Source organism: Lactuca saligna, chromosome 2 (assembly GCF_052625555.1).
Source record: "Lactuca saligna cultivar CGN05327 chromosome 2, ASM5262555v1, whole genome shotgun sequence".
In the NCBI taxonomy this organism is placed as follows: Eukaryota; Viridiplantae; Streptophyta; class Magnoliopsida; order Asterales; family Asteraceae; genus Lactuca; species Lactuca saligna.
Window position 1 is genome coordinate 85,447,492 of NC_136418.1, and position 25,615 is coordinate 85,473,106.

General features: G+C 35.7%; 2 protein-coding genes across 2 annotated transcripts; both read right to left on the reverse strand.

The window, feature by feature from the left end:
* Positions 1-205: 205 nt before the first annotated feature.
* LOC145028926 (zinc transporter 1-like) lies at positions 206-1,793 on the reverse strand. Its single transcript, XM_078977612.1, has 3 exons — positions 1,198-1,793; positions 720-869; positions 206-613 (listed from the first exon to the last, which is right to left on the reverse strand). The coding sequence occupies exons 1-3, from the start codon at positions 1,759-1,761 to the stop codon at positions 308-310; spliced, it is 1,020 nt and encodes a 339-aa protein (XP_078833738.1). The 5' UTR covers positions 1,762-1,793; the 3' UTR covers positions 206-307.
* A 20,300-nt stretch (positions 1,794-22,093) lies between these two features.
* LOC145028927 (zinc transporter 1-like) lies at positions 22,094-23,681 on the reverse strand. The gene is made up of 3 exons (XM_078977614.1): positions 23,086-23,681; positions 22,608-22,757; positions 22,094-22,501 (listed from the first exon to the last, which is right to left on the reverse strand). The coding sequence occupies exons 1-3, from the start codon at positions 23,647-23,649 to the stop codon at positions 22,196-22,198; spliced, it is 1,020 nt and encodes a 339-aa protein (XP_078833740.1). The 5' UTR covers positions 23,650-23,681; the 3' UTR covers positions 22,094-22,195.
* Between the last annotated feature and the right edge of the window lie 1,934 nt (positions 23,682-25,615).

Consider the following 25,615-nt stretch of genomic DNA (forward strand, 5'->3'; position numbering starts at 1 on the left):
ATTTTTATTTGTGAAATTGTTTGTTTGCTCATGCTTTTGAAATGCAGATAGGGCAATTTCGTACCCTGGAAAGTAAACTAATAAATAAAAAGTCTGGTTTGACCCCTATAATTTAATTCACTTGTTGGTGACTATTGGCGGGTACAAATAATTTCATGAAAAAGAGCTATAGAAGGAAACAAAGAATCGCATGATGATGGTGAGGATTATGATTAATCTGGAATCATTTTAACAAATGTAAAATTAATGCTCTTAATTGTCAGGAAATTGTAATTTGACAAATCCATTCAGTGAAAACAATATATTCTCAAGCCCATTTGGCTATGAGAGACATCAAGCCGGCACCAAGAAGAAGAAAAACATTTGAACCAAGTAGAAGCATCTTCTTGTTTTGCATCCTGGGATTATTGAAATCGGGAGAAAGTAGGTTGACAAGTGCCATATATATCAACATTCCAGCCGATGCAGCATTTAGCACGCCTTCCACAATAAGAGAATTTGTATTGTTTTCTTTATAGCTGTTGCTCATCAATATTCCGATTACAATTCCACCTGGAGTCGTAAGGGTGAAAAACGCTCCCATTGATATAGTCGCCATTGACTTGATTTTTGCCTGAAGTATGTGAACCGTGTTATTTAGGATTTATTCGTAGCCATAGTTGATATTCAACCCAATTATATACACTAAAATAAATCTAATTTGTTGATAATATCCATACCTGAAAGATGCATCCACCGAGGCCTAATCCTTCGAAAAATTGGTGGAAGGACAAGGCAACAATAAGTGGTTTTATGGTTTCCGGACTTTTGGAAGCACCTAACGATAATCCTATAATTAATGAATGAGCGACAATTCCTAATTCCAGCACCTGCGATCCAAAAGATAAATAATATTTTCACCAATATATTACTTCCTCTAACTCACCTTAAGTTTTAATTATAGACATAACGAAAGGATATCGTCTGTATAACAGATCAATATAATCGGATCAACTTATTTATTTAATGAATCTTACCATCTATGCTTAAATGATATGTGTGCTTGTCTTCCTACAAGATTCTAATTGAAATTAGAATTATCAATTGGTTCATCTTAATTAGTGTCTTTAATAATTTATCTGTTTGCAGCCTATTTATATTTCAATCAACTTTGTCGTTCAAAAGAAACAAAAAGATTTGAAAGATGAAGTAATTTACCTGGGAAATAATCCGATATCGATAAACTTGGGAATTATCATTGGCGTGAGAATGGTGATGGGTTGCATGCATGTGAACAGTCACAACCCCAACGTTATTTTCTTCATCGTCAACCCCTTCAACTACCGTCTGATTCTTAGGCTGGCATGCCGCTGACCAGCTCTCAAACATCAACGTCACAATGGTTGCAATCATAGCCACAAACCCAGATAAAGGAAAATCCGCCCAAACCTGTTCTTTCAAACATGGAGACGTCAGGCTCTCGAACGCGTCTGGAAGTATATGGATAAAACCGGTAGCCAGCATCACACCAGCAGCAAATGATTTTATTAGGAAGAAACCATCTTTTTCATGGCGTAAAGCCGGGAAGATTTTGCCAGCGAAAGGTAGAGATACGCCGATTCCGCCCGCAATCAATATGGAAGCAAGTGCGATTAATTTGTACTTAAGGGTTTCGCTTTTGTTGCCGTGGATTTCTTCGTCTTCACAACTGCAATCAGCAAAGACTCTAATGACTAGGCTTAATAACAAAATTGCCGTAACTATTGGTTTCTGAAATTCCATTTAATTTTCGAATTAATTGTCAATGTATTTTGTTAGTGCGTCCGCTTTTTATTATATAGGGTAAAAAACAAATCTTATAACATATCACTCTTCAAAGATATCACGCATTTGTTATGATGTACAAATTGTATGACATACAAACTCACTCTCCTTAAGCAAACTTGTCGTTATCACAAACTAATAATCCATATCTGCAAAAATCCATTTAATTTTGGAATCATCCCATCCACTTTTTATTTTTTTTATTTTATTTTTTTTTTTTTTGCGTAAAAATATATCATATTTTAAGAAGTTCAATGCCGTTGTTTTGAAGGTTCTTACAAATACATGGTAACCCCGTTTAAATGATGTTGTGTAGACACCATATTCTTCTAGTGTGGCTAATAAAAAACAAATAAAACCCATTTTTTTTTCTCACCTTGACGCATGTGACCATATCAACCCGTTTATTCATTGGAAAATGTATGTTCTGATTGCACCACCGGTAGCCATATCTTTTGCTCGATTGGATCCATTATTAATTTGATATCAAAAACCAAAATTCTACGTGAAGGCTCAACTGTGATACTTGTAGGGTATGGGGTACACGTGCCTAAGCCAATTTGAGGCCATTGGCAAATACAAAAATGGCCACTTCGAATTTCAAAATTTTGTTACCGCATACGATAATACGAGGATTTATGTGCACACTAGTACATGGGTACTTATTATTAAATTGGAGTTATATGTATTACGAAAAAAAATTGATCATGTTTTAGTGGTCTGAGTTTGTAATGTCCAAAAATTTGCCATGAAATAGAGCTCCTAGCAGAGAAGAGCCAATCATTTCAGTGTCAGGCAGGGGAGGCCAATGCTCCAGTAGGTAATATTGCGGGTATGCTGTCTTTTGCTTTTTTTCGGTTGTTATCAGTATTTATGTTGCATGGAACGTTATATTGGTTTGGGTAAGCGTTACCGTTGGTTTAATTCTATGATAATGTTGGGTTATATCTTCGAGAATTGTTTTATGCCTTTTACATGCTGTTGTCATTAGTGGGTTATTGAGGGGTTGTATCTCGTGTAGCGGGTTCCAATGTGTTCGGTTGCTATTCTGGTTTTAGTCAGAATCGGTTCAAGGGTATTGTGTGGAAGGCGTTGGTCAAGATTTAATAGGTTAGTTGTCCGGTAATTGTCAAGGTTCAGTGGTTTTAGTAATTGTTCTGGTAGGATTCGTAGTTGCCTATGGGAGAACTGTTGGTTTCAAACACTACCATTGCTAACAAAGGAGCGGTAGTAGGAAGATAAGAGTGTTAGTTTCATGAGTTGTTTGGTCATTGGTAATCGTAGGGGAGTTCTATATTCGCACAGGTTATAGGCAGTTCATTCTATTTGAGGTAGATGGTTCGGAGATCCTTCAGAATTAAAAGGTGAGAGAGAGCTTCGTCGAATCCAAGTGGGGGAGGATCGATCCAGACCTCTGGGAGTTAGGAATGGTAGGGAACTAGTGCAAGTTTCACATCCTGGCTACGGGGAGAGATGACCCATGTGGCTTTCCAGATTGAGGTTGTGTAGGTGGGAGTTCAGGAAACTTCCAACTGTTGGATGGTGTCTCCTTTGTTATGCATAGTAGTCTTATGGTTGAGTCCAGGTTGTGGGTTTCGGAATTCTAATAATGTCCCGAACATCTGTCAGGATGTAGTTGGATGCAGGTTACGGCTCAGGATGCATGGAGTTGTGATGATTAAGGTGCGGTAAGGCCATGGGCGGTAAGCACGCTTAGTCGGTGTGTTGTAAAACTCCAATAGGATCATAGCATTCACCAGTTCGAGGAAGAATATTTTTGGAGATGGTCACAAGCGTGGAAGGGGAACCAGTTCGTGCCTTGGGCATGCCGGTCAGGATCATCGAGGAGTATCTCTATGTCTTGGATTGAGACCGATGGATCCGAGGCGGAGTCGGGCCAGTGTTGCTCTAGGTAAGTAGGACCCGTGGGTGAGGCCTGTGTGATTGTGCTATTTTAGGTGGAACCTGGTAGATGGGTGTGACAACCCGATATTTCAACTCTTTGTAATGACCAAAAAGGGTCAAGTATTGTAACCACTTTTGAGTAATAAAATTTACTTTCATAATAAAATGTACAAATAGTTCTATTTAATTTCCTTCTATGTTTAAATGTCTTTGAACCATGATCGTACGTGAAAAGAACGCCCAAATCCGACTTCATATAGCGAAGTTATGATTTTTCCAAGTTCGGCTTAGCAACAGACATCTAAAAACTCGAATCGGAGATCGAGCGACTTTTGGCCGGAATGACCTAAACGAGAATCGAAGGTCTCGATAATGGTATTCCAGCGGTAAAAAGTCTGGCAAAAACCGACATCAGATAAAGAAGTTATGAATTTTCAAAGAAATTCCTTAAACACGATGAGTTTAAAATATATAATAAAACAAATAATTTCGGAATTTGCCGACGGAGTCTAAACAAAAGTTGTAGAGCGTAGTCTCACCTACGCGTGGATATAAAGACCATCGAAAACGGAGTTCGTATGAAAAAGATATGAATTTTTGAAGTTTATTAAATAAATTATATATTTATTTAATTCAAAAATCGGACCTTATCCAAAGAGGGGTCAGTGTCCTCATCCGAGGTACGCGCTGCGTACCCCTGTACGCCCTGCGTACCCGAGAGACTTGGCCTCTGATCGTCCACGTCGCCCTATCTGAGGCGTCCGACCCGTCCGACCCGTCCGAAGCGTCCGACCCGCCGTCCCATCCGACCCGCCTCCCCAGCAACCCGTCCCATCCGAAGCCGAGGCAGTCGAGGCTTCGGTCATGCATGACGTACGCGTACGCGCTGCGTACGAGCGTACGCCCCGTGTACCGAGGCAGTTCAGCCTTCCTATAAATAGGATGCGAGGGCTTCCGAGAAAAGGGCTCATTTCTCTCCTCTCTCTCCCAATCTTGCCTCGTTTTCCGTGCCCGTTCAAACCCGAAGCTCTGGTCTTTTTGCTCAAGTCCCGAGGGTCGATTTTCCTCCCGAGATTCCCGAGAATCCCGAGGAAAATCCGTTTCCCGAGACGAAACTCTGCCCGGTTTTCCATCTCGCTATCTTCAAACTTTCAAGTGAGTTCATACCCCTTAATTTACCTTTTAAATATTTTATAAATTCTTTTATATGCTTTCAAGGGGGGGATTACAAGTAAAACACACGAGTATTATCGTGTGTTACATAAAGAAACTCTTTTATATGCTGTTATATATCCAAATCACATGCGATTTATAAACCTTTAAGGAACTTTCATATATATAACATATGTTAAAATAGCATTCTATCTTTTGAAATATAAATTTGTTGTAATGTATGTATAAACTAAACTTTTCTTAGATTATTCTTGTCTATCTTAGACTCTACACCAAAAATCTATGCTTTCATAAACAAGTGATTCCTTTTCTAGGTATTTCTAAACAAACAAGACACACTTTTAGAAAACTATAATAGGTATAGTTTTACGAACAAATTTCTAACTCTTATGTACTAGAAACCTGAATTTCAAGAAGTTTACTTTCGTATACAAGAACAAACGTAACATTTTAACAAGTAGATCTGTTTTTATACCACGGTTTTGTGAGACACTAACTTCATGTACGTTCGAGTACACATTTCAAGTCCTGTATTATATACCCGAATCCCTTGGAGGGGGAGCGTGGTGTTTGTGTATAGATCTATACGGGCTTGACAACCCGCGCCCTGACTGTTAGCTGCAGTCCACCGTTTGGGGTGACAAACGTCATAACATTCCAACGCCTGAAGAACGTTGTGTATAGGCATTTCGAGTCGATAGTATGGTTATAAAACTCACAAGGGGTATTAAAAATGCATTGATTTACAAGGTTTTCAAACTCATTGGTTATTTTACACTTACATACATTTTAGAAACAAACATTGGTCTTGAGTGAAGGCTACTTTTATACTAGTAGAAAATATAAGATTTTCTAAACACAAACAAACAAGGACAAAACATTTCATTTCATTCAAACATTGTCATTTAAATACTTATGAAACTCACCAGCTTAAATGCTGATCTACTCTTTCAAAATTTCTTGTATGTCCCAGGAAATCAGTAAATTTCAGGTATTCATTTTGCTTTTGATGAAGGGATGCTGCAGCGCCAGTTTAATCTCGTATTTTGACATCATATTGTAATTGGTTTTGAACATGTAACTTTTGACAAATGTAAACTTTCAATTATATATATGATGGTTGTATTGCTTTCTTTACTATGTATTCATTTGTTACGTTACCACATGAAGTCATCCGCCCCCGAACGTTTCCGCCGTTCAGGTTTGGGGGTGTGACAGATTAGTATCAGAGCAATGTTTATAGTGAACTAAGTATATCGAACCACATAAGATATACAAACTATAAATGCTTAAGGGACTAATACTCTCTGACAAAACAAATTTTCTTTTTACGCTCAAGCAGCTTTGCGTTCAACTTAAATTGATAGTTCATTTAAGTACAATTACATGCATACCACAAATTATTTTCATGTTATACAACTATACAAGTATATAGACAAGTTGACACTACGATTGAGACTCGATATATGTAATCAGATTTTGGACAAATATAGCGTGATCAACTATATTTGCCCGAGATTGGACCAACGTATATCGAGGAATGATCCTAGTAAGCAACAAGTCAAACCTTACCAAACCATTACTAGAATCAAACACAAGAATTTAAATACTATAGGAGTATTTGCTATCTAAACTAGTTTAACTTACATGTTTTGCACGTTTGAACTTTATTCCATTCTTATAACCCTATTGCCCGTACAGTCAAATGGCTGGATTTCACCACCCTGGCGACCCCTACTTTCCCAACCAAGGCAACGGAGGATGGATCGAAGATGATCCCGAAGAGGACGAGGAACCCATAGAAGTGGGTGATGACTCCGGTACCGACTCAGAGCCGGAAGTTATCGATCCACCACCCATTCAACCTCCCGTCTTCGTAAGGAACTTTCAAGGACCGACTCTCGTCTGGGGAAGTCACTTGCACCAATGGGACTTCTACGATGTCCGAGGTGGAGGTTCAGCTGATCGAGCACTCCCGGTAATGGTGGGTAAGTTAGCCAATCAGTCCTATCAGTCTGGAGTTCAAGCTAGTCGACTCCGGGATGTCAACGTGGAAGTGCAGGTTCACACTTCTGACATCCGTAGGCTGGACAAGATACAAGACAATGCTCAAATCCAAACCGAAGCATTTCAAGCGCAAATGATTGCAGCCCTCGCTGAACTGAGGGAACAACAAGCCGCTTTTGATAGGCGTTTAATGGAGTCGAAGCAATCAGATGCGGAGTCAAGCTCCAAGCGCAACCTACGACGCAAGTAGTGCTTGTCAAGGACTCAAATTTTGTTATAGTTTAGGACCTCGGCTAAAAGTCTTTAAATTTCTCGAACCTTGTAACCGGAGACCCTTATAGGGGTCAAATTTTCATGATCGTTGTAACAACTTTTATATTAATATAAGTGACACTATTACTACTATGTTAAGTATTTCGTTCAAACCTTGAATGGTCTTTGGGAAGCCAAATACTTGTTTCATACCTTCAGTCTTGCAAATAACTTTCATTCTTCTACTTTAAGACTCATACTATCATCTGTTGTTGAACTATAGCGATTTAGTTCATGAGACACATACATTTTCTATTCTATGAAATTCTTATCCTTGTCTTTTAAACCTATAGTTGAAGGATGCCTCCACGTAGGAATCCAAGGCGAAACAACGGTGAGGAAGCATCTGTACCACCACCACCTCCACCACCTCAATTTGATGTTGTTATGTTTCAAGCAGTAGTCACCGCAGCGGTGGCAGCTGCCATGTCACAGATCAATAACTCGAGTACTAATGGCTCGGGATCTGGCACACACCTTTCCAACCATGGCGAGAGTCATGGCGAGAATGCACCTATAAGGACTTCACCTATAAGGACTTCACTATATTTGTATGTGAAAAAATTGCCAATTTGGGAAGACCAATGAATTTTGTTGCCAAATGCCTTGGAGCTACTTTTGTTTACGTGGGTGGAGATTGAGTCTTTAGCTAAGTTGAGTGTGCTTCTTTTGAAACTGAATTACTTATTGTTGCTGCTCAGACGGCAATGAACTAAACTGCTTAATATTAATTAACACCTTGTGCAATAATATTGATTTCACACCGGGGGGAAAGCTACACCCATAAAGTTGGATCTTAGTTTTTTAGTGTTTGCTTGTATTGTTTTTAATTAGCCATAAACTTTCCAACCATATTTCACATAAACTATATTTCAGAATGACAAAGCCAACAACCACATACTTATTCGGTTCCTATTGAAAAACAACACAAAATAATGTGATGGAACTCTGTCAACCAGCCAATATTTTCTTTTTATTTTGCTTTGTCCATATGCTTAATAAAATTAAGTACAATAAATTAGGGCTAGAAGCAACCAATGTATTACCAACGAAGGAAATGTATTTTTATAATATAAGTTTCCAAAAAAAATATTATTCATGAACAAATATATATATTTTAGTCATATTCAAATATTTTAGGTTTTTGTTGTCGAATATCTAACACACTATTCTTGTCTGCATATATAAAAATCCAGGATTTTCAACACCACTAAGAAACTTGTTAAACAATGTAACTGAAACCATCTTTAGTGTTAATCTGTTACTAAAACCTCACAAATGTTGATAACCATTAAATTAGTCACTTAACCAACCAAATGTTTTTATCATGAACCTCATTCGGATATATGTATTCAACTCTCACATATATGCATCTCCTTGGTTCTTTATTTCTATAAATGGAATCCACATCACTACTATCACACCCCCGGACCAGACGGCGGAAACGTACGGAGGTTTAGGTGACTTTATCTTGGAATATCATCACCATGAATATAAATGAAACATAACATCATCATCACCACACATACAGTATTTCAATTGACATTGTTTACATCAAGTATTGTATCATAAATTACATGCCAAAAGATTTAATGTATGGTGATAACAAAATTACAACAAATTCCACAAGTTCTTGTTGACCAGCCAGCTTAACGATTCACTGACAATACAAGTTAATTATAAAACGGTCAACATAATAATGTTGGTGAGTTCATAAGCAAGTTTGTGAAAATGTATCATATCGTTTTGCAACACCAAAAAATCCGATATTTTATGTAAAAATGGTTTGAAATTTTTGTGTCAAATCTTGTATTAGTGCATGTGTGTTTGGTTAGAGGAGTCAAACTTGTGACTCTAAGCTCAAGAACCAAGAAGAATCAAAAGGTTTCAAGCCAATTTGAAGAGGTAATCATCTAGATCTGTTCTTTTTATGTTAATTTCGAATTATGCATGCTAGATCTTAGGTTACAAGTCTTGGATGAATTACATGTACAATAGAGTAACTTAGATCCAAGCTTTAGGGTTTTGCATGAGCACATCGGATGTTCTTTTGTATCAAATCTTAGAGTCAAACTCCAAGATTGTGACTTGATTGATATTACCTTTAGTAGGAATGTTCTTACACTTGTACGTTTTGGTAAGTTGTGATGTCTTGAATGAAACAAAGACCAAGTAGTACCAAATTGTGTGTAGGTTTGTAAGACCTATCAAATGTGGAATAAGGAAAGTTTCTTATTCCCGCACATTTGAAATTGGTAAGTTTTAATGACTTGCAGAAGACAAAGACCAACTAGAACCAATTGAGTGAAGTGTTAGTCTTGATAGAATTTCGCACTAAATCTTGAATATTTGTTTTGTCACGAGAAGTTTCTTGACAAGAGAATCATATATAACAAGAATTCAGTGGGAGTCTCAATTGTCTTAAAAGGTTGAAGAGCTAATCAAGAATAAATCGATAGTAAATCACTAGCACACGACTTGAAGTTGGCGACCTATCGTGTTGAAATAAATTTTGTTTCTGTACCATTCTAGATTAAGTCAACTATGCAATATGAGTTCTATGAGTTCTCAATTGGATTGCATAAAAGTAGGGCACCCTGATAAATGGAAAGTACATTGATAAGGTAAGGATAAGCTGCTTAACAACTTGGAAGCAATGGTGGGCATTCATGCTGCCAGAAGAGGAGAAATCAAGATTGAACAAGTTCAATCCATATGAGTTGCATTTGTCACAAACATTGTTTTGTAATTGTTGTTATGGCAAATTCACATGGAAAGGAAAACATACACCTTAAAATTGAAGTGTCATAAGGTTTCTCTCCTTCATGAATATGATTGTGAGGAAATGCTTTCACTAAGAGATATTTTAAGAAGATTCCAATTGTGAAAATTGTATTCTCAAATTCGATTATCATTACGGAATCCCTTTTCATAGTTCAATTTGTGAGATTTGGCAATTGGTCTGAACATTTGGGACCTAGTAACATAAGTTCTGAATTTATTTAGACACACATGTCAGATTTCGAAGGCAAAGGTGTATGAGCTTAAGAAGCTTAGATAAAGGCTTATCAAAGCATCAGGTGTTTAGAAATATGAACTTAAGGAATTCAATAAGCATTGTTTTATGGAAGTTCAGCTGTTTTCTCAATACATGTCAGAGCTAGTGGGAGCATAAGTGTTATGCTTGTATGGTAATAATCATCGTGTTAGTGGGAGCATGATTATTATTTCAAGTATTGCAAGTTAGAAATATTAATTATAGAAAACAAAGATTCACTTTACAAAGTTGTAGGGGTTGAAAAGTTGTTTTTCAATAATTAAGGGAGAGAATATTATACTTCATTTCAAATCTAAAGGCTTATATTGTAGAATTTTAATCAAATTTAGTCATATATATATATGAATGTTCTGTTGGAATGGCTCAACATGAGGAAATTCTATATATGGAAAGGATAATTGCATTCTCAAAATTCGATTATGATTACAGCATCACTCTTCGTAGTTCGAATTGTGAGAACATGGCACATAAAATATTATGGTAGAAGACTAATAAAGTGTCATGTCTTTATGTGAGACATGGTCCTTCCTTTACTATTTATAAGTGCTCCCTTTTTCCCTCTTAATGCCATAGGCATTTGGAAAATTTTTAAAAACGGTTAGAATTCAAGTACTAAGTTGATTATCCAAAACATTAAACAATGAATAATGAGTAGTCAATATTGTGTTTAAATAAAAGTGTTTTTATTTACGCTCAAAAGTTTTGGGACCATATAGGATTGAGTTTTGTTATTGTGTTTCACTTTGCATGTTTTGACTTCCAGAATAACTAGGTTATTCAAACATTCACAGTCATTCATACGTCGGGAGTAGGTATGAAGGAAGACTTTCATGAATCTGTTTGTAGATTGTCTAAAGTGTTTAGACATAGCATAAGTTTGTTGCAGACTTCATGAGTGCTCATGTAATAAGATTAGAGTATTGGATTAAACCCATGCTCACTTGAAACACTTCATGGATTTTCTCACGAGTAATTATGAGAGGATAATATCTTATATTCTTGAAACCAAGACGTTTAAGTTGCTTCTTGCTAATCGGTTGCACATTGATAGTAGGTAAACACACTAGTAACTTGGTGTTATAAAACTTAATGTTGTGTGTGATTCGCTCAGTAGGTGCAAGCGAGCATTTGAGTCGAAGTTTATCCATTCCTTTTAGCCAAAGTGGGATAAAAGCGATATATGTGGGCCCCTCGATGATTTAGTGATGACACCCTAAGCGCTTGACCAAGCCGGGACTTAATTGATGTGTTCAGCTGTAGTCTATTGTCAGTCGTCATAAATCAAAAGTCAGAAAACAACTTATAGACAAAGAAAATGATTTAAATATGTGTTTCAGTCTATACGATATTTAGAATGGAGGAATATATGATCCCTTATCTAGAGGACATGCTTCTGATAAGATCAGAGTTGACAGCGGTTTCTGAGAGCTACGATTGCTAATCAGATCCTGAAGTCATATGTGAGATATAGTTACTAGACTTATCCAAGTAAGAGACTATTGGATCAGTATCTAAGGTCGTAACTATATTTGGTATGTACTTGACCCGGTTGTGCATGGTCCTTTTGGGTTACCTTCACCAAAACAACTTGACAAGGTAATTTAAGGAGAGAGAGGATATAATGATTTATTAATATATTATAAGAATATTATATTAAAGGAGAAATCATATTATTTAATTAATATTGGTCATAAATTAATTAGGAATTAATTTGATGACTAAAAGAGATTAATTGAATAAAGGGGTATAAACTGTCAAAAGTGTGATAATTGAGTTTTGGGCTGGGAAACCTAATGGACTAAGGGGGAACAAAATTATGATGGAGATCCATCATATTTTTGTCCAAGGCCTCATTCAGTTGCTTGGGCTGATAGGTGATTAAGTTGTCCATTAGGGTTTTACCTGAAACCCTAGTAGCCTATAGTATAAATAGAGATCCCTACATGCAGAAATCGGCCACTTGATTCCAAGAAAACCCTAGGGATGAATTTAGCATCATTCCTTCTCCATCATAATTGCCTTCTTACTTGTGTGGTGTTTGTAAGCCATTATAGGAGTTACACTTGTGAGTCTAAGCTCAAGAACCAAGAAGAATCAAAAGGTTTCAAGCCAATTTTAAGAGGTAATCATCTAGATCTGTTCTTTTTATGTTAGTTTCGAATTATGCATGCTAGATCTAGGGTTTCAAGTATTGGATGAATTGCATGTACAATAGAGAAACCTAGATCCAAGCTTCTAGGGTTTTGAATGAGCACATAAGATGTTCTTTTGTATAAAACCCATCACATTAAAACCGTAAGTATCATAAAAGCTTCCTCTTTTTGTTTATTTGTCACAAATGGTCCCTTAACAAGATTTTGTTTAATTTTTCAACATCCTTTACATGTTTAACACTTTCATCTTCAAGATAAGTTCCCTAAAGTGTTTTAGTTTACAAATATGACCATGTTTTGGTAGAGAATTCGAGATTTATGAAGTTTCATCACATAATCACAACATATAACCTAGAAACACACATAAACATTCACAAATACATAGATCTATCACAAAAGCAACTTGTATTCTCCCCCAAAACATAGTAAAACCGAAAACAAGGGGGTATGAACTCACTTTCGGGTTTGGAGGGGTTTCTGGAAGGAGATTTGAGATGTTTTCGGCCTAAAGTGCTTCTTTGGAAGAAGTTCTCGAAGCTAGATGATTCTAGGAAGTTACAACACGAATGAAGCTATTGTAAGAAGAAACTCTTAGCATTAAAATGGAAGGTAACAACTTGTATAAGATGATAACTTACCAAGAGGTTGAAACCTTGATGAAAAACTCTTGAAACACCCACACAAAGCACAATTTTTGACGGGGACGAAAGAAGTATTTTCTTGTGTTCTTATGTGGAGTATGAGAGGATTCAACATGAAGTTTGAATAAATTTTTGTGGAGGGCGAGGGGAGAGGTTTCGGCCGAGACTAGAAGAAGAGAGAGTAAGGTTACAAGCCAAATTGAACAGGTAATCATCTAGATCTGTTCTTCTTATGTTAATTTCGAATTATGCATGCTAGATCTTAGGTTACAAGTCTTGGATGAATTGCATGTACAATAGAGAAACCTAGATCCAAGCTTTAGGGTTTTGCATGAGCACATCGGATGTTCTTTTGTATAAAACCCATCGGATGTTCTTAATGATTTTGGATTTGAGAACATGGCACATAAAATATTATGGTAGAAGACTAATAAAGTGTCATGTCTTTATGTGAGACATGGTCCTTCCTTTACTATTCATAAGTGCTCCCTTTTTCCCTCTTAATGCCCTAGGCATTTGGAAAATTTTAAAAAACGGTTATAATTCAAGTACTAAGTTGATTATCCAAAACATTAAACAATGAATAATGAGTAGTCAATATTGTGTTTAAATAAAAGTGTTTTTATTTACGCTCAATAGTTTTGGGACCATATAGGATTGAGTTTTATTATTGTGTTTCACTTTGCATGTTTTGACTTCCAGAATAACTAGGTTATTCAAACATTCACAGTCATTCATACGTCGGGAGTAGGTATGAAGGAAGACTTTCATGAATCTGTTTGTAGATTGTCTAAAGTGTTTAGACATAGCACAAGTTTGTTGCAGACTTCATGAGTGCTCATGTAATAAGATTAGAGTATTGGATTAAACCCATGCTCAATTGAAACACTTCATGGATTTTCTCACGAGTAATTATGAGAGGATAATATCTTATATTCTTGAAACCAAGACGTTTAAGTTGCTTCTTGCTAATCGGTTGCACATTGATAGTAGGTAAACACACTAGTAACTTGGTGTTATAAAACTTAATGTTGTGTGTGATTCGCTCAGTAGGTGCAAGCGAGCATTTGAGTCGAAGTTTATCCATTCCTTTTAGCCAAAGTGGGATAAAAGCGATATATGTGGGCCCCTCGATGATTTAGTGATGACACCCTAAGCGCTTGACCAAGCCGGGACTAAATTGATGTGTTCAGCTGTAGTCTATTGTCAGTCGTCATAAATCAAAAGTCGGAAAACAGCTCATAGACAAAGAAAATGATTTAAATATGTGTTTCAGTCTATACGATATTTAGAATGGAGGAATATATATGATCCCTTATCTAGAGGACATGCTTCTGATAAGATCAGAGTTGACAGCGGTTTCTGAGAGCTACGATTGCTAATCAGATCCTGAAGTCATATGTGAGATATAGTTACTAGACTTATCCAAGTAAGAGACTATTGGATCAGTATCTAAGGTCGTAACTATATTTGGTATGTACTTGACCCGGTTGTGCATGGTCCTTTTGGGTTACCCTCACCAAAACAACTTGACAAGGTAATTTAAGGAGAGAGAGGATATAATGATTTATTAATATATTATAAGAATATTATATTAAAGGAGAAATCATATTATTTAATTAATATTGGTCATAAATTAATTAGGAATTAATTTGATGACTAAAAGAGATTAATTGAATAAAGGGGTATAAACTGTCAAAAGTGTGATAATTGAGTTTTGGGCTGGGAAACCTAATGGACTAAGGGGGAACAAAATTATGATGGAGATCCATCATATTTTTGTCCAAGGCCTCATTCAGTTGCTTGGGCTGATAGGTGATTAAGTTGTCCATTAGGGTTTTACCTGAAACCCTAGTAGCCTATAGTATAAATAGAGATCCCTACATGCAGAAATCGGCCACTTGATTCCAAGAAAACCCTAGGGATGAATTTAGCATCATTCCTTCTCCATCATAATTGCCTTCTTACTTGTGTGGTGTTTGTAAGCCATTATAGGAGTTACACTTGTGAGTCTAAGCTCAAGAACCAAGAAGAATCAAAAGGTTTCAAGCCAATTTTAAGAGGTAATCATCTAGATATGTTCTTGTTATGTTAGTTTCGAATTATGCATGCTAGATCTAGGGTTTCAAGTATTGGATGAATTGCATGTACAATAGACAAACCTAGATCCAAGCTTCTAGGGTTTTGCATGAGCACATAAGATGTTCTTTTATATAAAACCCATCACATTAAAACGTAAGTATCATAAAAGCTTCCTCTTTTTGTTTATTTGTCACAAATGGTCCGTTAACAAGATTTTTTTTAATTTTTCAACATCCTTTACATGTTTAACACTTTCATCTTCAAGATAAGTTCCCTAAAGTGTTTTAGTTTACAAATATGACCATGTTTTGGTAGAGAATTCGAGATTTATGAAGTTTCATCACATAATCACAACATATAACCTAGAAACACACATAAACATTCACAAATACATAGATCTATCACAAAAGCAACTTGTATTCTCCCCCAAAACATAGTAAAACCGAAAACAAGGGGGTATGAACTCACTTTCGGGTTTGGAGGGGTTTCTGGAAGGAGATTTGAGATGTTTTCGGCCTAAAGTGCTTCTTTGGAAGAAGTTCTCGAAGCTAGATAATTCTAGGAAGTTACAACACGAATGAAGCTATTGTAAGAAGAAACTCTTAGCCTTAAAATGAAAGGTAACAACTTGTATAAGATGATAACTTACCAAGAGGTTGAAACCTTGATGAAAAACTCTTGAAACACCCACACAAAGCACAATTTTTGACGGGGACGAAAGAAGTATTTTCTTGTGTTCTTATGTGGAGTATGAGAGGATTCAACATGAAGTTTGAATGAATTTTTGTGGAGGGCGAGGGGAGAGGTTTCGGCCGAGACTAGAAGAAGAGAGAGTAAGGTTACAAGCCAAATTGAAGAGGTAATCATCTAGATCTGTTCTTGTTATGTTAATTTCGAATTATGCATGCTAGATCTTAGGTTACAAGTCTTGGATGAATTGCATGTACAATAGAGAAACCTAGATCGAAGCTTTAGGGTTTTGCATGAGCACATCGGATGTTCTTTTGTATAAAACCCATCGGATGTTCTTAATGATTTCGGATTTGAGAACATGGCACATAAAATATTATGGTAGAAGACTAATAAAGTGTCATGTCTTTATGTGAGACATGGTCCTTCCTTTACTATTCATAAGTGCTCCCTTTTTCCCTCTTAATGCCCTAGGCATTTGGAAAATTTTAAAAAACGGTTATAATTCAAGTACTAAGTTGATTATCCAAAACATTAAACAATGAATAATGAGTAGTCAATATTGTGTTTAAATAAAAGTGTTTTTATTTACGCTCAATAGTTTTGGGACCATATAGGATTGAGTTTTATTATTGTGTTTCACTTTGCATGTTTTGACTTCCAGAATAACTAGGTTATTCAAACATTCACAGTCATTCATACGTCGGGAGTAGGTATGAAGGAAGACTTTCATGAATCTGTTTGTAGATTGTCTAAAGTGTTTAGACATAGCACAAGTTTGTTGCAGACTTCATGAGTGCTCATGTAATAAGATTAGAGTATTGGATTAAACCCATGCTCAATTGAAACACTTCATGGATTTTCTCACGAGTAATTATGAGAGGATAATATCTTATATTCTTGAAACCAAGACGTTTAAGTTGCTTCTTGCTAATCGGTTGCACATTGATAGTAGGTAAACACACTAGTAACTTGGTGTTATAAAACTTAATGTTGTGTGTGATTCGCTCAGTAGGTGCAAGCGAGCATTTGAGTCGAAGTTTATCCATTCCTTTTAGCCAAAGTGGGATAAAAGCGATATATGTGGGCCCCTCGATGATTTAGTGATGACACCCTAAGCGCTTGACCAAGCCGGGACTAAATTGATGTGTTCAGCTGTAGTCTATTGTCAGTCGTCATAAATCAAAAGTCGGAAAACAGCTCATAGACAAAGAAAATGATTTAAATATGTGTTTCAGTCTATACGATATTTAGAATGGAGGAATATATATGATCCCTTATCTAGAGGACATGCTTCTGATAAGATCAAAGTTGACAGCGGTTTCTGAGAGCTACGATTGCTAATCAGATCCTGAAGTCATATGTGAGATATAGTTACTAGACTTATCCAAGTAAGAGACTATTGGATCAGTATCTAACGTCGTAACTATATTTGGTATGTACTTGACCCGGTTGTGCATGGTCCTTTTGGGTTACCTTCACCAAAACAACTTGACAAGGTAATTTTGGGAGACAGAGGATATAATGATTTATTAATATATTATAAGAATATTATATTAAATGAGAAATCATATTATTTAATTAATATTGGTCATAAATTAATTAGGAATTAATTTGATGACTAAAAGAGATTAATTGAATAAAGGGGTATAAACTGTCAAAAGTGTGATAATTGAGTTTTGGGCTGGGAAACCTAATGGACTAAGGGGGAACAAAATTATGATGGAGATCCATCATATTTTTGTCCAAGGCCTCATTCAGTTGCTTGGGCTGATAGGTGATTAAGTTGTCCATTAGGGTTTTACCTGAAACCCTAGTAGCCTATAGTATAAATAGAGATCCCTACATGCAGAAATCGGCCACTTGATTCCAAGAAAACCCTAGGGATGAATTTAGCATCATTCCTTCTCCATCATAATTGCCTTCTTACTTGTGTGGTGTTTGTAAGCCATTATAGGAGTTACACTTGTGAGTCTAAGCTCAAGAACCAAGAAGAATCAAAAGGTTTCAAGCCAATTTTAAGAGGTAATCATCTAGATCTGTTCTTGTTATGTTAGTTTCGAATTATGCATGCTAGATCTAGGGTTTCAAGTATTGGATGAATTGCATGTACAATAGAGAAACCTAGATCCAAGCTTTTAGGGTTTTGCATGAGCACATAAGATGTTCTTTTGTATAAAACCCATCACATTAAAACCGTAAGTATCATAAAAGCTTCCTCTTTTTGTTTATTTGTCACAAATGGTCCCTTAACAAGATTTTGTTTAATTTTTCAACATCCTTTACATGTTTAACACTTTCATCTTCAAGATAAGTTCCCTAAAGTGTTTTAGTTTACAAATATGACCATGTTTTGGTAGAGAATTCGAGATTTATGAAGTTTCATCACATAATCACAACATATAACCTAGAAACACACATAAACATTCACAAATACATAGATCTATCACAAAAGCAACTTGTATTCTCCCCCAAAACATAGTAAAACCGAAAACAAGGGGGTATGAACTCACTTTCGGGTTTGGATGGGTTTTTGGAAGGAGATTTGAGATGTTTTTGGCCTAAAGTGCTTCTTTGGAAGAAGTTCTCGAAGCTAGATGATTCTAGGAAGTTAGAACACGAATGAAGCTATTGTAAGAAGAAGCTCTTAGCATTAAAATGGAAGGTAACAACTTGTATAAGATGATAACTTACCAAGAGGTTGAAACCTTGATGAAAAACTCTTGAAACACCCACACAAAGCACAATTTTTGACGGGGACGAAAGAAGTATTTTCTTATGTTCTTATGTGGAGTATGAGAGGATTCAACATGAAGTTTGAATGAATTTTTATGGAGGGCGAGGGGAGAGGTTTCGGCCGAGACTAGAAGAAGAGAGAATAAGGTTACAAGCCAAATTGAAGAGGTAATCATCTAGATCTGTTCTTGTTATGTTAATTTCGAATTATGCATGCTAGATCTTAGGTTACAAGTCTTGGATGAATTGCATGTACAATAGAGAAACCTAGATCCAAGCTTTAGGGTTTTGCATGAGCACATCGGATGTTCTTTTGTATAAAACCCATCGGATGTACTTAATGATTTTGGATTTGTTAACACAACTCTTATTCATAGTTAATTAGATGTGGTAAACTATTTCCCAAAAGAACTAGTCGTCTCAAGAAACTAATTTCTGAAAAAATTATTTGCACCACCGCTTGGCGCGGGTGCACAGCTACTATATATATATATATATATGGAGTGGTTCAAATGAGAACCATAAAAGATTAAGAACCTTAAGAATCCCCATTAGTTAGTAAATATTTACATGATATTCTTATTGAACATGTGAAAATCCTTTTTTTTCTCTTTTTGATACAAAAATGGCAAAATTGTAATTTTTGTAGTATAATATTTTCATCGTATTTGAACACAAAACTTATATAAATTACAAGTTTATACAATACATTGATACTTTAATTCACAACTTAATACAAACCATTTTATAATAATTCACAAACTTAAAGAAATAAAAAATTCAAACCCTACTACCACCACTACACGCTGCAACCAACCACCTGTACCAGCATCGCAACCATTATTTTCTTCTAAATCAGATCTGTAAACAAAATAATGCATTAATAATATATCTACTACATTCACAGTCTAATAAAACATTTATTTCACTCATTTTGAATTAAATGAAAAATTATTATTAAAACTAATGTATTCTTACATACTTATATATCAAAAAAAATAAATATATTCAGAAAAAAATTAACAAAAAAATTTATACATAAACCATTTATATTTTAAAATTGTGAATTTAATATATTAAGCCGTGAATAAAATTTACGTTATTTCAAAAGCAAACAAAAAAATTATAAAATAATGATAACTTAATGTGAATTCATTCACAGCTTAATACAATCAAGTTATAGTTTAATACACACAATTCACAACATAATATAGTCAGTTCATAGTCTAAGAAGAAAATACACAGTTTAATGCAGTCAATTCACAGTTTAAAACATAAAAATCATAGTTTAATACACAAAATTAAAAGTTAAATATACAAAACGTATGCATCCACAACCATATTTTCAACTTAACACTCTTTATATAGCCAATTCAAAGTTTATACACAAAATTCATAGCTTAATACAAGTAACTTCATAGTTTTATACACATAATTCACAACTTAATCTAGTCAATTTACAGTTCAAATAGGAAATTGACAGCTTAATACAGTCAATTCATAGATTAAAAAGAAAATTTAAAGCTTAATGCAATCAATTCACAGTTTAAAACACAAAAATGACAACTTAGTACACTAAATTCACATTTTAATACTCAAAAAGTAGTATTCACATCCATATTATCAACTTAAAACACTTATTACAATTAATACACAATTTAATATAGAAAATTCACAAACTAGTATAATAAATTTAAAGTTTAATTCAAAAATAATTATACATTCACAACTTAATAGCAGTTAAAACTAAGATTACCAAAATTATACGACAAATGAGAGATTAAAACATCAAATTCACACATTAACAAAAAAAAAAAACGATAGCATTGAGATCCACAACAAATTCCAGTAGAAAAGCATATTATCAACTTAAATTTTTTAATTCATAGTTAAATATAGAAAAATCACTGTTTAATACAAAAAAAGTATGTATTCAAAAGCATATTATGAACTTAAAAATTTAATACAATCAATTCACAGTTTAATACAATAAATTCCTAGTTAAATATACAAAACTCACAGCTTAATATAGTCAATTTACAGTTTAAACAACAAAATCACAGCTTAATGCATTTTATTCACAATTTTAAACACAAATATCACAGCTAAATACACAAACTTCATAGTTTAATATACAAAAAAATATACATTCACAACTAAATTCGCAGCTTAATAACTTACCAAATTTCATTAAGGCATTTCATCACACACCTTGTCTACATCTTTTTTTCAGAACTTCCTTTTGTAAACACCATACACAGTAGAGCTAACCTGAAAATGGACAAACACATCAGACCAAGTGTCGATTTGGTGGTGTTTTGACCAGAAATAAGAGAGACAGAGACGAAAATGAGTTATAGATGGGAAGGGGGTGACACATAACAGATCTGGTACAAATCCAACAAAGAGCTTCATACTCCATCACATCTGTTATTCCGGTGAAACAGTTCAAAGAGTTTTTCTTGTGCTTCATCAAATCAGAAATGTTAGAGATTTGGAGAAGAAGCATATTCAAACTTCAAAATCGAGTTTAGTGTTTTCTAGGTGTTCCAGCAAAGCAAAGCGGCCGATTGAAGGCGATAGTCGGTACTGGTGAGATAGATGGCAGTGGAAGGAGGTGGCGCTCGGTGGTGATGACAGATCTAAAGTCAGGGGTTCTAGATTTGAAGGCGAATGCACCAGATCTGAAGGTGAATGCTTCAGATCTGAAGGTGGCGGCTACAAATCTGAAGATCGTTGTATTCTGGCGACGACGACGGTGCCAACGATGGTGCTGGTGGTCGGCAGCGGTAGGATGTAAGAGAGAGAAAGAGAGAGATGAGAGAGAAGTGAGAAAAGTTGTCTAGTGAGATAAAATTGAGCAAATATATCTGATGATTTAAGTTACAACGTAAAAATAGTGTTTCTTATGGTTCTTAACTTTTTATGGTTCTCATTTGAACCTTTACCTATATATATATATATATATATATATATATATATATATATATATATATATATATATATATATATATATATAATTTTACCGGCAAGATTACCAACGACGCACACCATACCGGCACAACTATTTTATAGCAGCGACAATTATCTTTAAAATGCGACAAATTTAAACAATAGTGATGAGATAGTACTGACGACTTTTTAGCAGCTACGTGTCGCCTCTATTACTTTTATCCGCGACGATGCTATGTTTTAGCGGTCATTTTTATCGCTGCCAATGACTTGTTTTCTTGTTGAGACGCAGCACGTGTGAACTAAAACTTGAAATTAAGGTTAAGTGTCTGTGGCATCTGAATTCCATGAGGTCGCATTAAAAGATGGTACCATTATTTTTATTTGTGAAATTGTTTGTTTGCTCATGCTTTTGAAATGCAGATAGGGCAATTTCGTACCCTGGAAAGTAAACTAATAAATAAAAAGTCTGGTTTGACCCCTATAATTTAATTCACTTGTTGGTGACTATTGGCGGGTACAAATAATTTCATGAAAAAGAGCTATAGAAGGAAACAAAGAATCGCATGATGATGGTGAGGATTATGATTAATCTGGAATCATTTTAACAAATGTAAAATTAATGCTCTTAATTGTCAGGAAATTGTAATTTGACAAATCCATTCAGTGAAAACAATATATTCTCAAGCCCATTTGGCTATGAGAGACATCAAGCCGGCACCAAGAAGAAGAAAAACATTTGAACCAAGTAGAAGCATCTTCTTGTTTTGCATCCTGGGATTATTGAAATCGGGAGAAAGTAGGTTGACAAGTGCCATATATATCAACATTCCAGCCGATGCAGCATTTAGCACGCCTTCCACAATAAGAGAATTTGTATTGTTTTCTTTATAGCTGTTGCTCATCAATATTCCGATTACAATTCCACCTGGAGTCGTAAGGGTGAAAAACGCTCCCATTGATATAGTCGCCATTGACTTGATTTTTGCCTGAAGTATGTGAACCGTGTTATTTAGGATTTATTCGTAGCCATAGTTGATATTCAACCCAATTATATACACTAAAATAAATCTAATTTGTTGATAATATCCATACCTGAAAGATGCATCCACCGAGGCCTAATCCTTCGAAAAATTGGTGGAAGGACAAGGCAACAATAAGTGGTTTTATGGTTTCCGGACTTTTGGAAGCACCTAACGATAATCCTACAATTAATGAATGAGCGACAATTCCTAATTCCAGCACCTGCGATCCAAAAGATAAATAATATTTTCACCAATATATTACTTCCTCTAACTCACCTTAAGTTTTAATTATAGACATAACGAAAGGATATCGTCTGTATAACAGATCAATATAATCGGATCAACTTATTTATTTAATGAATCTTACCATCTATGCTTAAATGATATGTGTGCTTGTCTTCCTACAAGATTCTAATTGAAATTAGAATTATCAATTGGTTCATCTTAATTAGTGTCTTTAATAATTTATCTGTTTGCAGCCTATTTATATTTCAATCAACTTTGTCGTTCAAAAGAAACAAAAAGATTTGAAAGATGAAGTAATTTACCTGGGAAATAATCCGATATCGATAAACTTGGGAATTATCATTGGCGTGAGAATGGTGATGGGTTGCATGCATGTGAACAGTCACAACCCCAACGTTATTTTCTTCATCGTCAACCCCTTCAACTACCGTCTGATTCTTAGGCTGGCATGCCGCTGACCAGCTCTCAAACATCAACGTCACAATGGTTGCAATCATAGCCACAAACCCAGATAAAGGAAAATCCGCCCAAACCTGTTCTTTCAAACATGGAGACGTCAGGCTCTCGAACGCGTCTGGAAGTATATGGATAAAACCGGTAGCCAGCATCACACCAGCAGCAAATGATTTTATTAGGAAGAAACCATCTTTTTCATGGCGTAAAGCCGGGAAGATTTTGCCAGCGAAAGGTAGAGATACGCCGATTCCGCCCGCAATCAATATGGAAGCAAGTGCGATTAATTTGTACTTAAGGGTTTCGCTTTTGTTGCCGTGGATTTCTTCGTCTTCACAACTGCAATCAGCAAAGACTCTAATGACTAGGCTTAATAACAAAATTGCCGTAACTATTGGTTTCTGAAATTCCATTTAATTTTCGAATTAATTGTCAATGTATTTTGTTAGTGCGTCCGCTTTTTATTATATAGGGTAAAAAACAAATCTTATAACATATCACTCTTCAAAGATATCACGCATTTGTTATGATGTACAAATTGTATGACATACAAACTCACTCTCCTTAAGCAAACTTGTCGTTATCACAAACTAATAATCCATATCTGCAAAAATCCATTTAATTTTGGAATCATCCCATCCACTTTTTATTTTTTTTATTTTATTTTATTTTTTTTTTGCGTAAAAATATATCATATTTTAAGAAGTTCAATGCCGTTGTTTTGAAGGTTCTTACAAATACATGGTAACCCCGTTTAAATGATGTTGTGTAGACACCATATTCTTCTAGTGTGGCTAATAAAAAACAAATAAAACCCATTTTTTTTCTCACCTTGACGCATGTGACCATATCAACCCGTTTATTCATTGGAAAATGTATGTTCTGATTGCACCACCGGTAGCCATATTTTTTGCTCGATGGGATCCATTATTAATTTGATATCAAAAACCAAAATTCTACGTGAAGGCTCAACTGTGATACTTGTAGGGTATGGGGTACACGTGCCCAAGCCAATTTGAGGCCATTGGCAAATACAAAAATGGGCACTTCGAATTTCAAAATTTTGTTACCGCATACGATAATACGAGGATTTATGTGCACACTAGTACATGGGTACTTATTATTAAATTGGAGTTATATGTATTACGAAAAAAAATTGATCATGTTTTAGTGGTCTGAGTTTGTAATGTCCAAAAATTTGCCATGAAATAGAGCTCCTAGCAGAGAAGAGCCAATCATTTCAGTGTCAGGCAGGGGAGGCCAATGCTCCAGTAGGTAATATTGCGGGTATGCTGTCTTTTGCTTTTTTTCGGTTGTTATCAGTATTTATGTTGCATGGAACGTTATATTGGTTTGGGTAAGCGTTACCGTTGGTTTAATTCTATGATAATGTTGGGTTATATCTTCGAGAATTGTTTTATGCCTTTTACATGCTGTTGTCATTAGTGGGTTATTGAGGGGTTGTATCTCGTGTAGCGGGTTCCAATGTGTTCGGTTGCTATTCTGGTTTTAGTCAGAATCGGTTCAAGGGTATTGTGTGGAAGGCGTTGGTCAAGATTTAATAGGTTAGTTGTCCGGTAATTGTCAAGGTTCAGTGGTTTTAGTAATTGTTCTGGTAGGATTCGTAGTTGCCTATGGGAGAACTGTTGGTTTCAAACACTACCATTGCTAACAAAGGAGCGGTAGTAGGAAGATAAGAGTGTTAGTTTCATGAGTTGTTTGGTCATTGGTAATCGTAGGGGAGTTCTATATTCGCACAGGTTATAGGCAGTTCATTCTATTTGAGGTAGATGGTTCGGAGATCCTTCAGAATTAAAAGGTGAGAGAGAGCTTCGTCGAATCCAAGTGGGGGAGGATCGATCCAGACCTCTGGGAGTTAGGAATGGTAGGGAACTAGTGCAAGTTTCACATCCTGGCTACGGGGAGAGATGACCCATGTGGCTTTCCAGATTGAGGTTGTGTAGGTGGGAGTTCAGGAAACTTCCAACTGTTGGATGGTGTCTCCTTTGTTATGCATAGTAGTCTTATGGTTGAGTCCAGGTTGTGGGTTTCGGAATTCTAATAATGTCCCGAACATCTGTCAGGATGTAGTTGGATGCAGGTTACGGCTCAGGATGCATGGAGTTGTGATGATTAAGGTGCGGTAAGGCCATGGGCGGTAAGCACGCTTAGTCGGTGTGTTGTAAAACTCCAATAGGATCATAGCATTCACCAGTTCGAGGAAGAATATTTTTGGAGATGGTCACAAGCGTGGAAGGGGAACCAGTTCGTGCCTTGGGCATGCCGGTCAGGATCATCGAGGAGTATCTCTATGTCTTGGATTGAGACCGATGGATCCGAGGCAGAGTCGGGCCAGTGTTGCTCTAGGTAAGTAGGACC

Bases quoted from the DNA above. Each gene is read 5' to 3' on its own strand.
- LOC145028926 (XM_078977612.1), bottom strand. From the start codon at position 1,761: ATGGAATTTCAGAAACCAATAGTTACGGCAATTTTGTTATTAAGCCTA. The intron at 870-1,197 runs GTAAATTACTTC...TTTGGATCGCAG, and splicing joins GATATCGGATTATTTCCCAG to GTGCTGGAATTAGGAATTGT. The intron at 614-719 runs GTATGGATATTA...CACATACTTCAG, and splicing joins TCGGTGGATGCATCTTTCAG to GCAAAAATCAAGTCAATGGC.
- LOC145028927 (XM_078977614.1), bottom strand. From the start codon at position 23,649: ATGGAATTTCAGAAACCAATAGTTACGGCAATTTTGTTATTAAGCCTA. The intron at 22,758-23,085 runs GTAAATTACTTC...TTTGGATCGCAG, and splicing joins GATATCGGATTATTTCCCAG to GTGCTGGAATTAGGAATTGT. The intron at 22,502-22,607 runs GTATGGATATTA...CACATACTTCAG, and splicing joins TCGGTGGATGCATCTTTCAG to GCAAAAATCAAGTCAATGGC.